The following is a 12,779-nucleotide window of genomic DNA, read 5'->3' as shown; positions in this document are numbered from 1 at the left end:
TGGTGAAGATGTAACTTTATATTGATTGATGCTTGTTAAATTGACGGGGTTGCCTTGTTTCTCTTTATTGTTGGGCTAAATTTGGTTTATCAATCGACTGCCCAAAAAAGAAGTGTAATGTTTCAGGATGTACCTACCTAATTGTACCTATTAATAGAAATAAAATACTTTTATATACTTTAACAGGCTTTTATTTAAATGTCCCCATAATTATAATATACAATCGACTATCCGCCATTCTAAGCGGCACCAGAGAGTGTAGAGCCCGCCGAAACCATAGATAGACCCTTGGAGAAGGTCAGAGCGCTAGGCCACGCACAGACTATCAACAAATCCCACCTCACACTATGCATGTGAGTTTCTTTGCTCCACCATAACTTGTAAATGCCTGAACAGATTTGGACGTACTTACCTACCCACTTGGCATAACTTATTGGCATGTAAACTATTTTCTGCCCGCGACTTCATCCGCGTGGACTAAATAAATTTCAAACCCCTATTTAACCCCTATAGGGGTTATAACTTTCAAAAATCCTTTGTTAGCGAATGTCTACCTTATAATAATACCTAGTTATCTAGCCTCCATACCTGCCAAATTTTATAGACCGATCCGTCCAGTAGTTTGAGCTGTATGTTGATAGATCAGTCAGTCAGTCAGCTTTTCTTTTAAGTATAGCTTTTTAGATTTAAATTTTTAAAAGAGCAAACTTTGCCGAAAAATTAATAACTTTCATTGTAGATAGGTAGGTAATTTTTTATTTTTATGAGTTCTTTGGGAATCGTCTTGTAGAACCTTCTGTTTGTTACTACAAAGTAGGTAAACAACGCCAACAGCTGGAAACGTAGGTACCTACAACGTAGCAGGGCCAACAGGTGGATTTCTAACTTCACATATTTTGTACATTCCAACTCTATTACTCACTTCTAAGTATCATTATCATTCTTACACATCCGTATAAAAATGCTGAATCAATTTTGACCATATCCGCCAACAATTTCTCAGCTCCTCAATACCACAAAAATAATAATCGCATCAAACTTTTTGCTCGCACCTACTTAACGTTGTCAGGTAATAAATTGGTTCCCACTTTTTAAGGCGAATTCAATTTCAAATGACCTATTCCACTAGTTTTTACTCGATTAACATAAAGAGAGAGGTGCCGGTTTCTAGAGGCGGTAATATTCCGTAAAAACGGCGTTTACCTGACGAATCATGGAGAGTGCGTTTTGTCATTCAGAAAATTGGCGTTCAAGAAAAAAAATATCTTTTGTGTTTTACCCTGTCTGGCAATGAAGTATTCTTTTTGCTATCTATTGAGTCTTGATATGTTATATTATAACTTGCATTGTTATATTATTATAACTAACCCGTATATTTGCAATTAAAATATGCAAAGCTCACAAGAGAGCCAACCAACGATAACCGATGCCGCCAAGTAAGATAATTGGCGGCATCATACCATTGGATCGGGGAGTCGAGAAATTAGTGGTTCTCCAAAACCAACAGCATATTATAGCCATATTGGCGGATAGGCTGTTGACCTACCTAAAAATTTTATTTTTCTTTTAAAAATGAATAAGTATTTTTTTATGTAGATTAATTTGTAGCTTCCATGAAAATTCCAGACTCTACCATTGTGTCGGTGTTTAGTTTTCTAACGCTTTTGTATAATAAATAAATAAATAAATAAATAAAATAAAATCGTTTTATTGCAGGTTAGGGACCCATATAAACAGTAAAAAATACAAAATATAATATAAAAATTAAAATAGTTTAAAATGAAATAGTTAGTCATTTTACGTTAGGGATCTGGTGTACCCGTAGCCAGTGTTTATAGAACACATTGTCAGGGGACGCCTGAGCGACGACTTTAAGCATCTTATTTTTAGAATTGCGGACTGTTTCCCAGAAACCCGCAATTCTATTTCGTATAATGGCGTAGTAGTCCGGGACTCCAGCGTCGGCGAACATGCCCGACGCACTACAATACCTTGGCATTTTTAATAAAATGCGAAGGGCATCATTATACTGTACCCTGAGGATGTTAAAAGATCTTTTGGTGTAATTGATCCATAGTTGTGAAGTATAAAAACTCATACAATAAGCTTTAAACAATGTAACTTTAACATCCTCAGAGCACCGAGCAAATCGGCGAGCGAGCATGTTGCACCGTATTGCCAGTGACCTTCGCTCTCGTTCTATATCAAAATCGTCGCTCAGGGATCCCGTTAACATGTGTCCGAGATACCTGAACTGTTGCACAACCTGAACTGGTGTTCCATCTAACAAAACTGGTGGTATCCTCTCCGGGCCTTTACCAGCTCTAAAAATCAACATTTCTGATTTGCGTACATTGTATTTTAATCCATGTCTCAAGGCGTAACCTTCGCAGATCGATACTAATTTACGGAGACCGTTTATTGAGGGGCTAAGCAGCACCATGTCATCGGCGTAACTTAAGTTGTTAAAACAAACTCCGTCAATATGACAACCGATGCCAGTACCACTTAGCTCCTCAATCAGGTCATCAACGTATAGATTGAACAGGTCCGGAGAGGTTAAACCGCCCTGACGTACACCACACTCTAGTCTAAACTCACTAGAGGCTGTGTCGCCCCAACGCACAATGTTCGTTTGGTTCTCATACCAGTATCTCATCAGCCCGACAATACTGCTATGTACATTTGAGTCGCGCATTTTTCTCCATAATATATTATAATTAACAAGATCAAATGCGCGAGTCAGATCCAAGAAACACGCATACACCGATGTATCACGACTTTTATAGTAATTTACGACGTGCTTCAGAGACAGAATTGCCGAGTCTGTAGAGAGACCGGGACGAAAACCAAACTGAGCATCACTAATCTGTACATTCTTCATCAGTTCAGGCTGCAACAACCGCTCAAGTACCTTGCCGGCAATTGTCCCCAGCGAAATGGGCCTATAGTTAGCTATACTGGACATATCGCCCGTCTTGTTTTTTGGCACAGGAACCACTACCGTCTTTAACATATCTGCAGGAAGATAACCATGTTTAATGCACATATTAAATAGCGTTGACAAGGCCTCATACAATTTGTTTCCAGCGTATAACATGTGCTCAACACTCAGACCATCATGGCCTGGTGATTTACCACGTTTCATATCTTTAATCGTTCGGAATATATCAGTTGGACTAAAGTGTACTGTTTTAGGTGATGGTGACAAAGGCTGAGAGTGGAGCACATGTGCAACGTCTAATGGTTTCACGGAGAAATGTTTTGCAAACATGTTGGCTATCTCCCTGCTGTCCTGTACGTTACTGACACTCACTGGCCTACTTTCTTTTTTATTTAATGATTTAGTCGCTTTCCAAAACTGTGTAAAATTTTTGTCAGCTCTATGCGTCGCTAAAATGTCCATTTTTATAGCTTCCTCATTATTCTGGCACCATTTTAATTTCTTTTTAAATATAGCACGAGTCTTTGTCATGTCATTATATATTTCTCCACTACTGGGCTTACCACAGTCTATCCAAAACTTAAAACACAGTCTTGCAGTTTGATAATACTCTTTTACGTGATGATTCCAGCCAACTAGTTGTTTTTTATGGCGGAATTTGTGTACACCAGATCCCGAATATTTACTATTAATAGCTGCATATTTTAAAATACCAATAACATCATTGTAAAAATTATTAATAAAATCTAAAACATCGTTAGAACTATCTAAGTCGTTTGTATCACAGTGACTAGATTCGAGTAACTTATTAAAATTTTCAGTACATAAATTAGTATACATATTTATTTCATCTGCATTTCTCTGTCCCCATCTTATGTCTTTATGTAAGTTATCATTATTACACTCCTTATTATCTACTTTTTTAGTCATTAGCTTAATATCACAGTTAACAAATAGTGGGAAGTGGTCAGACCAACTAACACCATTATCCACACACACACACACAACTGTATTTTTTGCGGCAATAGTTGTCAGGCAATGATCCAACCACTTGGTCGTTCCATGGGACTCACTTAGGAAGGAAAACGTTCCAGAGTCTGCTCCTAATACATCTATATCTGCACAAACCCAAGTCTGTTCCTCACAGAATGACAGCATCTCTTTGCCGAATCTAGCTGAGGGGTGTGCATTGTAGTCACCAAGCATAAATACGGTCTCAATCCCACATTCTTCAATCACCGCACTCATCCTGCCAAGAATGTCCGTGAACTCTGGCAAATTATCTTCTATATCAACAGGCATATATACGTTGAAGAGTAATAAATGGCGATCCACAGAACTAATTTTGACCGCCGCCAACCTATCACTCTCACAATCCACTACGGTCACATTATCAAAAAGAGACTTACGCCACATGATAGTTAAACCTCCATAGGGACGTCCGCGCAATATCCCAGCTGAGGAGTCCACGGATGATTTCGAAAATGATGCGAAACTATCATCTATTTGATGTACAAAGTTGAGGTCGTGCTGGAGAAGCCACGTTTCCTGAAGAGCGATAATATCAGCGGTTTTACAAATTTTTCTTACGGCATCTATGGAACGCTTAATGCTTTTACAATTAAGCGAAGCCATACGGATTATGTTAGTTTGTAGATCATTAGACTGTACTGGCATTATCGATTGTATTTGGTGGCGTTCTTCGTGTATCGTTCTTTGTACCGTCTATATACCAACCCAGCAGGCCAAAACTTGCCATCCAAAAAGATGTCAAGTTTTCGGGTAGGTATCGTAACTTTAAAAGAGTTAAAGGATGTTTCGTTTCTCTGTTTGAGTTGCTCGACACTTATGCATTCCTCACCCATGTCAGCAATGTGCTCTAAAATATTATCCACAGAGACCGATTTCTGGGCACGAGAAATATATATGGAGCACTGGGTATCCGCTACTTGAATTTTACACTGCGTGTCTGAGGTTCCTCGCATATTTCTTAATTTGCGCGTCTTAAATTTATTCACTACAACCGTAAATGACGCATTTTTATCATCCGGCATTGTTTCGTTATAACTCGATGCAGGTCTCGCTATGACAGGCTCAGCGTCAGCTGATACGCTGGATTGACCCGAAGTTACACGAGCCATTCGTGCGCTATTTGCTTGGCGCGGTCGAGCCGTTTTGAATACGATGTCACGGTAGGTAGGCGTATGCGCCACTTCGGTGCAAGGCGTGTGTGTGCGTGCAGGCGGTGGTACTGCCACAAGCGGAAGCGATTTCGACGGTGATGTTGAACTTACTCTCTTATGAACGTTATTACGATAGTTTGGGGTAATCGAGCTCCGTGCTGTTGTCGCAAGAGTAGGTTCCTGTGCACTCACAAGTGATGGTGGGGTCAAAGGTATTAATGAAGAATTCCTCTTCTTAGGAGTCGTCATATTTAACTTTTGTATTTGTTCAACAACGGAGTTGCGTATCTCAGCAAGCTCCGCACTCATTTTCGTCTGAAATTCTGAGAGTTCGTTCTTCATACCCGTCATATCCTTCAAAAGTCGCGTGACATCAACGTGGTCAAATGAAACCGGTGGCAACCGATTGATGTCTTTGGCAACAAAATTAGGCTGCGCGTCGGGGTCCACTTCTTTTAGTAATCTAATAACGTCCTTGATATTGCGTTTTTTCTTGTCTTCTCCTTTGCGCTGCACATGTCTCACTTTATCACCGCACGAGTTATACAAAATACTTTTTCCAGCTTCAATTTCTGCGTCCGTAAAGTTGGTACTACAAATTTGGGTGATGCTTTGTTCATCTAGAATGTCCAATTTGTTCTGCACAAACGTAAGAAATTCATTAATTATGATAATTGCTTGGCCCGCCATATCTTCTGAGTTGGGCCAGCGTCTTAGATAACATTATGCATTGTGCACACAGTGAACTAAACTACAGTGCGCAGCGCAGCGCACGTCCACCCAACAACGCGATCGCAACCGCATAATAAGGTTGGGGCGTTTTATTTGTCGCCTGAAGTATGACGTCTGCGCCTCTACAGTCTTTAACTCAATGGTCATAAGCATCAGCGATTTATCTATCGCACCGCGAATATGGCAAAGGTAACTGGCATTATTTATGTGCAATAGTTGATATAATCGCTGTAATTTATAAGGTTTTCTAGCAAGAACAGTGAGGCACTGAAAAAGCCGTATCTCCATTTCTAGTGGAATAACTGTTTGAACGAAATCGGCGCCGCTCTAGGCCTTACTTGTTGGGAGATTAAAAAAAATATCTATGGTTTGGATTATGCGGCAGTGTTTTGTTTTTCTATTTCCTTGATATTGAGATTAACCGTTTTCTACCGTTGTGATTTATCAATTCCGTTCTCCTCGTTTGGATTACTTAATTGTAACTTTCAACAGCCCTATTTTGTATTTGTATTCTGTATATAGGTATGTAAGAGCCATGATAGTTATAGAGAGAGCCAGCGCGTGCCAAACCTTCGTTATTTTATAAAAGCTGAAAGTTTCTCTGCGTATTGTAACCAACACAGGAAGGAACGATTAGCGACTATGAGTTTTGGATCATGGTGGCTTTGGAAAAGGTTATGAAAGTGTAAAAAATCTTACATCAAAGTATAAAGTCTATTTTTTAAATATTGTCTTCTGAATAGTAGGTAAGTGTAAAAAATCACGTCATGCATTGTCAGCCACTTAGTGTAGTAGCAACCACCCTTAAAGTTTAAAAGTTTAAGTGTGAAGGAAATTCGGGCAAAAGTATGATTTAGACAGCAAATAGCGTAAAAATATCAGCCAGTAGGATAGGTAAGGAAAGATTATGATCTATGCATCAAACCCTGCAGGCAAATCACTTATTGATTTCTTCAATGTAAATACGCATAGTATTATAATTTGTATAGTAATTAGATAAGGCTAGCTTTAAGTTTTATTGTAATATTTTCAATAAAAAAAAAAAGATTAAAAAAAAAAAAAATACGCATAATATTTAAACATATTATTTTAAAATACATCCTGAGATAGATGTCGAAGATAAAATTGACTTTTCGAATTAAACCGAGGCAATCTAAAACTAAAGAAAAAAACAGTAACTTGATATAAGATTACAAAGATGCACAGGGCGTAAAAATGCCTAACCTACGTACATTTTTACAAAAATTTACATAAGTACTTACGTACCTATTTTCTTGTAGATATACTTCCATAATTTCTGTAGGTATACCTACCTACTGTCAAAGTCAATAGAGACTATAATAAATGGACAAACTCACTGATTGACATACTTACCTATTAAAGGTTTACAAAGTTTAAAGTAAAAAAGCTTTTTTAAAGTAAACAAAAAGTACCTACTGAAAAAATTGGAACTTATCTACTCATGAAACAAAATCTAAGAAAAAGAAAGAGGTGGCGTAATTACTGACATAGCCAGTAGCAAAATAACTACAGCTCAAACTACTGAACGGAACGGGCTGAAAGACTGCAGATAACTGTTAAATATGACGAAGACAAGGATTTTTTAATATTTTTCTTAATGACTGTCTACGTCATTAAAAGAACCTAAGTACTGTCAAAATTTGAAGTTTTTAACCGCAGTGCTTTAGGCTGTCAGAATGTCTTTTAAGATTTCTAATTGAACATTTAAGTAGGTAGGTTATAGGTACTATTACTAATACCTAATTTCTTTTTTCAACTACTTTTTATCGAACAACATGTAAGTACCTCTAGTAGGTATATCATGGTGGTTTTTGTAAGTATATCAACGGCTAACCTCCTTTAAAACATGTTTTTCAATTCCGTACGGCCGTGGGGCGATACCCCATAACAAATTATAAGACATCTCAATACAAGAGATCAAGACGTATCGAGTGAAACCGCCGGTCATCGCGCCTCAGACAAAAACCCGTATATCGATAACACAATCTAGGGATATTAAACATATAATACAAACAATGCTATGTTGATTGAAACGTCAGCAAATGACGGCCGATTGATTCCACTCCGGCGCATTGTAATTATTAACAGTGTAATGACGCCACGCTGCGATCTAGTTCGTTTTTCAAAAACAGATCACGCTGCGATGATTCGGTTGTTTTCGATTTTTAAATTTTAAAACACTGGGCCCTGTTCTAATATCGATTTCCATAGACAACAAGTTGTTTTTATAGGTATAAAAAGGTTAATGCTGGCTTAAAACTTTGATGATTATCTACTTAGGTACCTATACCTAGATGGAATAATTGCGAATCAGGATAAAATACACAATAGATAATAAGTAAATAATATAATCAATGAAATATCAGAAGAAATGTATACTATTAGGTATAGGGTAAATCCGGGATAGATGCCGCAGCTGGATAGTTGCCCCATTTTCTAAAAACCTAACTTCGCAAAATCGCAACACAGCGTTAATAGTCTAAACCGAGAGCGCGTGCGCCCCATGCTCAGTGCCCCGCAGACCATCGCACGGGATTGATGTGTTTAGCTCGTGCGTGCGATTATCTCCGCGACGAACACGACGAATGCTTCAAAGTTTCAAACGTAAGTATTTACTGTTACGTATCTTTTTTATGTAGTAATAAATTCTGTTTTATTTTTTTATATACATATATTGGTTAATTAACTATATATCTACTTATTAATAATTACCCTTTTGTATTTAGTTAATTCAAAAAATAAAAGGGCATCTATCCATAACAAAAAGGATAGTCGCCCCAATTTTTTGCAGTATAGATGCCCTTAGGGGCATCTATCCCCCATAATACTATACATTATATGATAGCATATTTTTAAAATTACTTTTTTTTTATTTTGATATAATTCTTATTGCGTTTTCATATAGATCTCTACTGATGGTTTGTAATGTTCTTTGGGGCTGTATACCATCATAGTGTTGAAAATATATTTCAAGTATTATGTTGTTTAATGAATGTGTATTTTTGTTTGTTTCTACTAATCACAGTTGAACCATGCCACGAAGATATAAAAGAAAGGAAGGAGTACGACCTCGAATAGTTTCTTGGACTACAGAGGCATTACAAAACGCTTTTGATGAAATGGACAAGAATATCATGGGGATAAACAAAATATCCCGACAATTCGGAATTCCGTCCAGAACATTACGGAGACGTTATGCTGCTAAAAACAAAACAAAATTAACATTGGGTTAGTAAGTACATATATGAATGTAAGCGGGCACTTAAAAAGTGTAGATCGGTATTTTTTTCCTACACTGAATGTGTTAAAATATAGGTAGATATAGGAAGATAACAAATATAATATAAATAATAGTAGTTTGTTCCGCTTCTACTAAATAGATAATTTATTGCAGCCTATCTATTTTCTAAACATTTTCTTTAATTTTCATTTTAATTGCTTTAGGAAAACATCCTATCTTCGGTTTTGAAAATGAGAAGAGGCTAGTAAAGCATATTTTGAAGCTTGGAGAAGCAGGATTTCCTCCAGACAGACGATCCATACGAATGCTAGCCTACCAATTTGCCGAAAAGCTGAAGTTAAAACATAAATTTGACCATGAAAGCCAAAGGGCTGGAAATGAATGGTGCAAAAGTTTTATTGAACGAAATCCAGAGCTGGCTATCAGACAAGCTGAGGGTTTATCTGTGGCTAGAGCTAAAGGTCTTAGTAGAGAAGAAGTGAATAATTTTTATGAACTTTTGGCCAAAGTCATGATAGATAATGGCCTTTCAGATAAACCGGAAAGAATATTTAATATGGACGAATCAGGTATTCAGTTGAACAATAAACCCGGAAAAGTTATCGCCAAGAAAGGCGCAAAGGTCGTTAATTCAGTCACATCTGCGGAGAAAGGTGAAACCATGACAATAATTGCCTGTTGCAATGCGATTGGTAATTTTCTTCCACCGGCAGTCATAATAAAAGGTGTGAATAAAAAGACAGAATTTGAAGATGGACTTCCACCGGGCTCAAAAGTTTATATGAATAAAAAGTCCGCATATATTAATACTGAGATTTTTTATAAATGGCTAACGGAACACTTCATTCCCCTCAAACCGCAGGGTAAAGTTCTACTTATTTTAGATGGACACTCATCACATTCAACTGCACCAGACATGCTACAAGCTGCAGCTGACAACGACATAATTTTATTATGTTTGCCTAGTCACACAACTTCAGTTCTGCAGCCTTTAGACAGATCGGTATTTGGACCTCTGAAAACATATTTCAACCATGAAACTAATCAGTTCATGCGCATGCATCCAAACAAAAAGATCAGCCGTTACAATGCTGGAGCGCTTATACGCAATGCTTGGCTTCGCGCTACTACACCTGCAAACGCTCTTGGTGGCTTTAGAGGTAGCGGAATTTATCCACTTGATCCGAATGCTTTACCAGATACAACATTTATAATATCAGATATTGGGTTGAGCAGACAAAATGCGGGCGAATCTCGTGGACCTGATGAAGGTGATCCTCAAACATCAAGAATCCTGCCTCAGACGTCTTCTTTGTCATATCATCATCCAGAGCTGGACAATACAAGTGAAACTGTGGAACTATGTGTGCCTGTCGAAGCTGAAAGGAGAGCACAAACACCCCTACCACAGACGTCTTCATCGACATGTTGTCAACTTAATCCCGTTAATGAAAGAGAAAATATTACTGGATTAGACCAAAATAAGACACCACCGAATTCGATACTGGCTTCAGTCCATAGGGAATCTCCGAGTATTTTGATTGATCCTGAAGTTTTAGAAGATATAAGCATTGTTGATATTGGTGACGATACAATTGAACAGTTTCTAGCTGGCATAGAAGAAAAGGAAACGCCTTCAAAAATTCTGGTCCAAGCATCGCCAATACCTCAAATACCCTTGACTATGGCTAAGAGGACCAAGCAATCAGCAGATATTCTAAATTCAAAAGAAAAAATAAAAGAAAAGAAGAATATGGCTGAGAAGAAGAATAAACGAGTTAAACCTAAATTAGACAAAAGTAATAAGACTGAGACTACCAAAGAAAAACGAAAATTTAAGAGTACAAATAAAAAAACTAAAGAAGGTAGTGATAAAGAAAATGATACAACAGATAGTGATAGTGAAGAAACACCCACAACAACATACTATAAAACTAGAGGGAAAAAAACTCAAGGTTTGCCTGTAAAGAAAACAAAGAGGGATAACCAAGAAAGCCCAAAAGATACAGACGATAACTATTATTGCATAGAATGCTTTGATAGCTATCAACACACGAAGTCAAAATCTGATTGGATTCGGTGCATATCGTGCCAGAAGTGGCTGCACGAAATTTGTACACTTTTTAGAAATTATTGCTCAAGATGTGGCAAACTGAAAGCCCTTTCTAATTCGACCTAAACTAAGGACAACATTTAATTATGTTGATTTTTTAATTTCGTTAAATTTTGAAAATTTTAGATATTAGCTTTTTATTAAGAATTTTAAATATTATTTTTAATATTACCTTGCTTGTCTGCTTACGCACATTAAAATTTAGATTTTTTTTCTTAAAAAAATGTTAATAAGTTTAATTATTTTTAAGGATACCATTATAAAAATTACCTAAATAGTACAAATAAAACATATCAAAACTATGTATTATACTTATTTCAATCTATAGGGCGTCTATCCTACATCACAGGCATCTATCCTCCTCAGTATTTTCATAGTGAGGCATCTATACATATGGGTAGGCATCTATCCTCAAAAAAATGAGTTTTCAAAAATTCAATTTATGCAGAATCTGTTATTGTTAAATCAACAAAAACGAGTCGTATTGCTAGTACAAAGATCAAACTTTTAATATTCATGGAAATTCTTTATGAAAAACGTACAGTTTGAAAATTAGAAAGCCTTTTCAAAAAGTGGGGCAACTATCCCGGTTTTACCCTAGAGAGGTAGGTAAAGTTGAAAGATTGGTTGTAGGAACTAATCTCTGGAAATACTGCACTAATTTTGAAATTTTTTTCACCAATAGAAAGCTGAATTAAACTCCAGAGTGACATAGGCTACTTAATTTCAGTTTAAAAAAAATAGAGATCCCTGCAAAAATTATAATAAGCTACTCGTGCGAAGCCTAACCCTTCATACGTGTGGATTTAACTACTTAGGTGTTTTAAAAATTCCGTGAGAACTCCGTGATAAAAGGAGTGGCCTGAATATTATGTCCGTCTCCGGGATGCAAGCTATCTTCGTACCAAATTTCTTTAAAATCGGTTAAACTGATGGGTTGTGAAAAGATAACAAGGAACATACAATACATGCAAACAGACTTTCACAATTTTATAATGATAAATATTCATCTTCATCATTATCAACCCCTAGACGGCCCACTATTTAACATGGGTTTCCTCTTCTAATGAGATGGGTTTAAGCCATAAAGAGCCATGATGGTCCAGTGCGGATTGGCGGACTGCACACACCTATGAGAACATTATACCTAGAGAACTTTCAGGTATGTAATTTTCCTGACGATGCCTTTCTTCGTAAGCAATTCAATTCAATTCACTTTATTGCTAACTTGCGTTTGTTTACAGATCATAAGCAAGTGATATTTAATTACTAGGTACCTAATTCCAAAAAAAGTTAGAACGTGCCCATTCCCGAGTAGACGGCCGAAGTCCACCACGACCACCGCTTCATTTCAATATTAGTATGGAAGTATTTATATCTATCTACTTATTAGTCTGAAATGTGACCCGTCTCATTTGTCAGTAATGCCTTGAGGAGAGCTGGATTATGTCTGTCTGTTTGTCATTTAGCCTTTGTGTGACAATCGACTTGGTAGTCGATACGAGTATTATAATGCTCCAGTTAAAGGATTATTTGACTGTCGTC

At 37.0% G+C, this 12,779-nt stretch overlaps 1 protein-coding gene across 1 annotated transcript; it reads left to right on the top strand.

The window, feature by feature from the left end:
- The first annotated feature begins 8,265 nt into the window (after positions 1-8,265).
- LOC123869991 lies at positions 8,266-11,829 on the top strand. Its single transcript, XM_045913137.1, has 3 exons — positions 8,266-8,484; positions 8,906-9,108; positions 9,325-11,829. Exons 2-3 carry the CDS (start codon positions 8,913-8,915, stop codon positions 11,298-11,300), a joined length of 2,172 nt encoding a protein of 723 aa, XP_045769093.1. The 5' UTR covers positions 8,266-8,484; positions 8,906-8,912; the 3' UTR covers positions 11,301-11,829.
- Positions 11,830-12,779: the final 950 nt, after the last annotated feature.

The sequence above is a fragment of the Maniola jurtina genome, chromosome 12 (genome assembly GCF_905333055.1).
Source record: "Maniola jurtina chromosome 12, ilManJurt1.1, whole genome shotgun sequence".
Taxonomy (NCBI): Eukaryota; Metazoa; Arthropoda; class Insecta; order Lepidoptera; family Nymphalidae; genus Maniola; species Maniola jurtina.
Note: the sequence above shows the minus strand (reverse complement) of the source record. Positions and strands in the feature narration are given on the sequence as shown.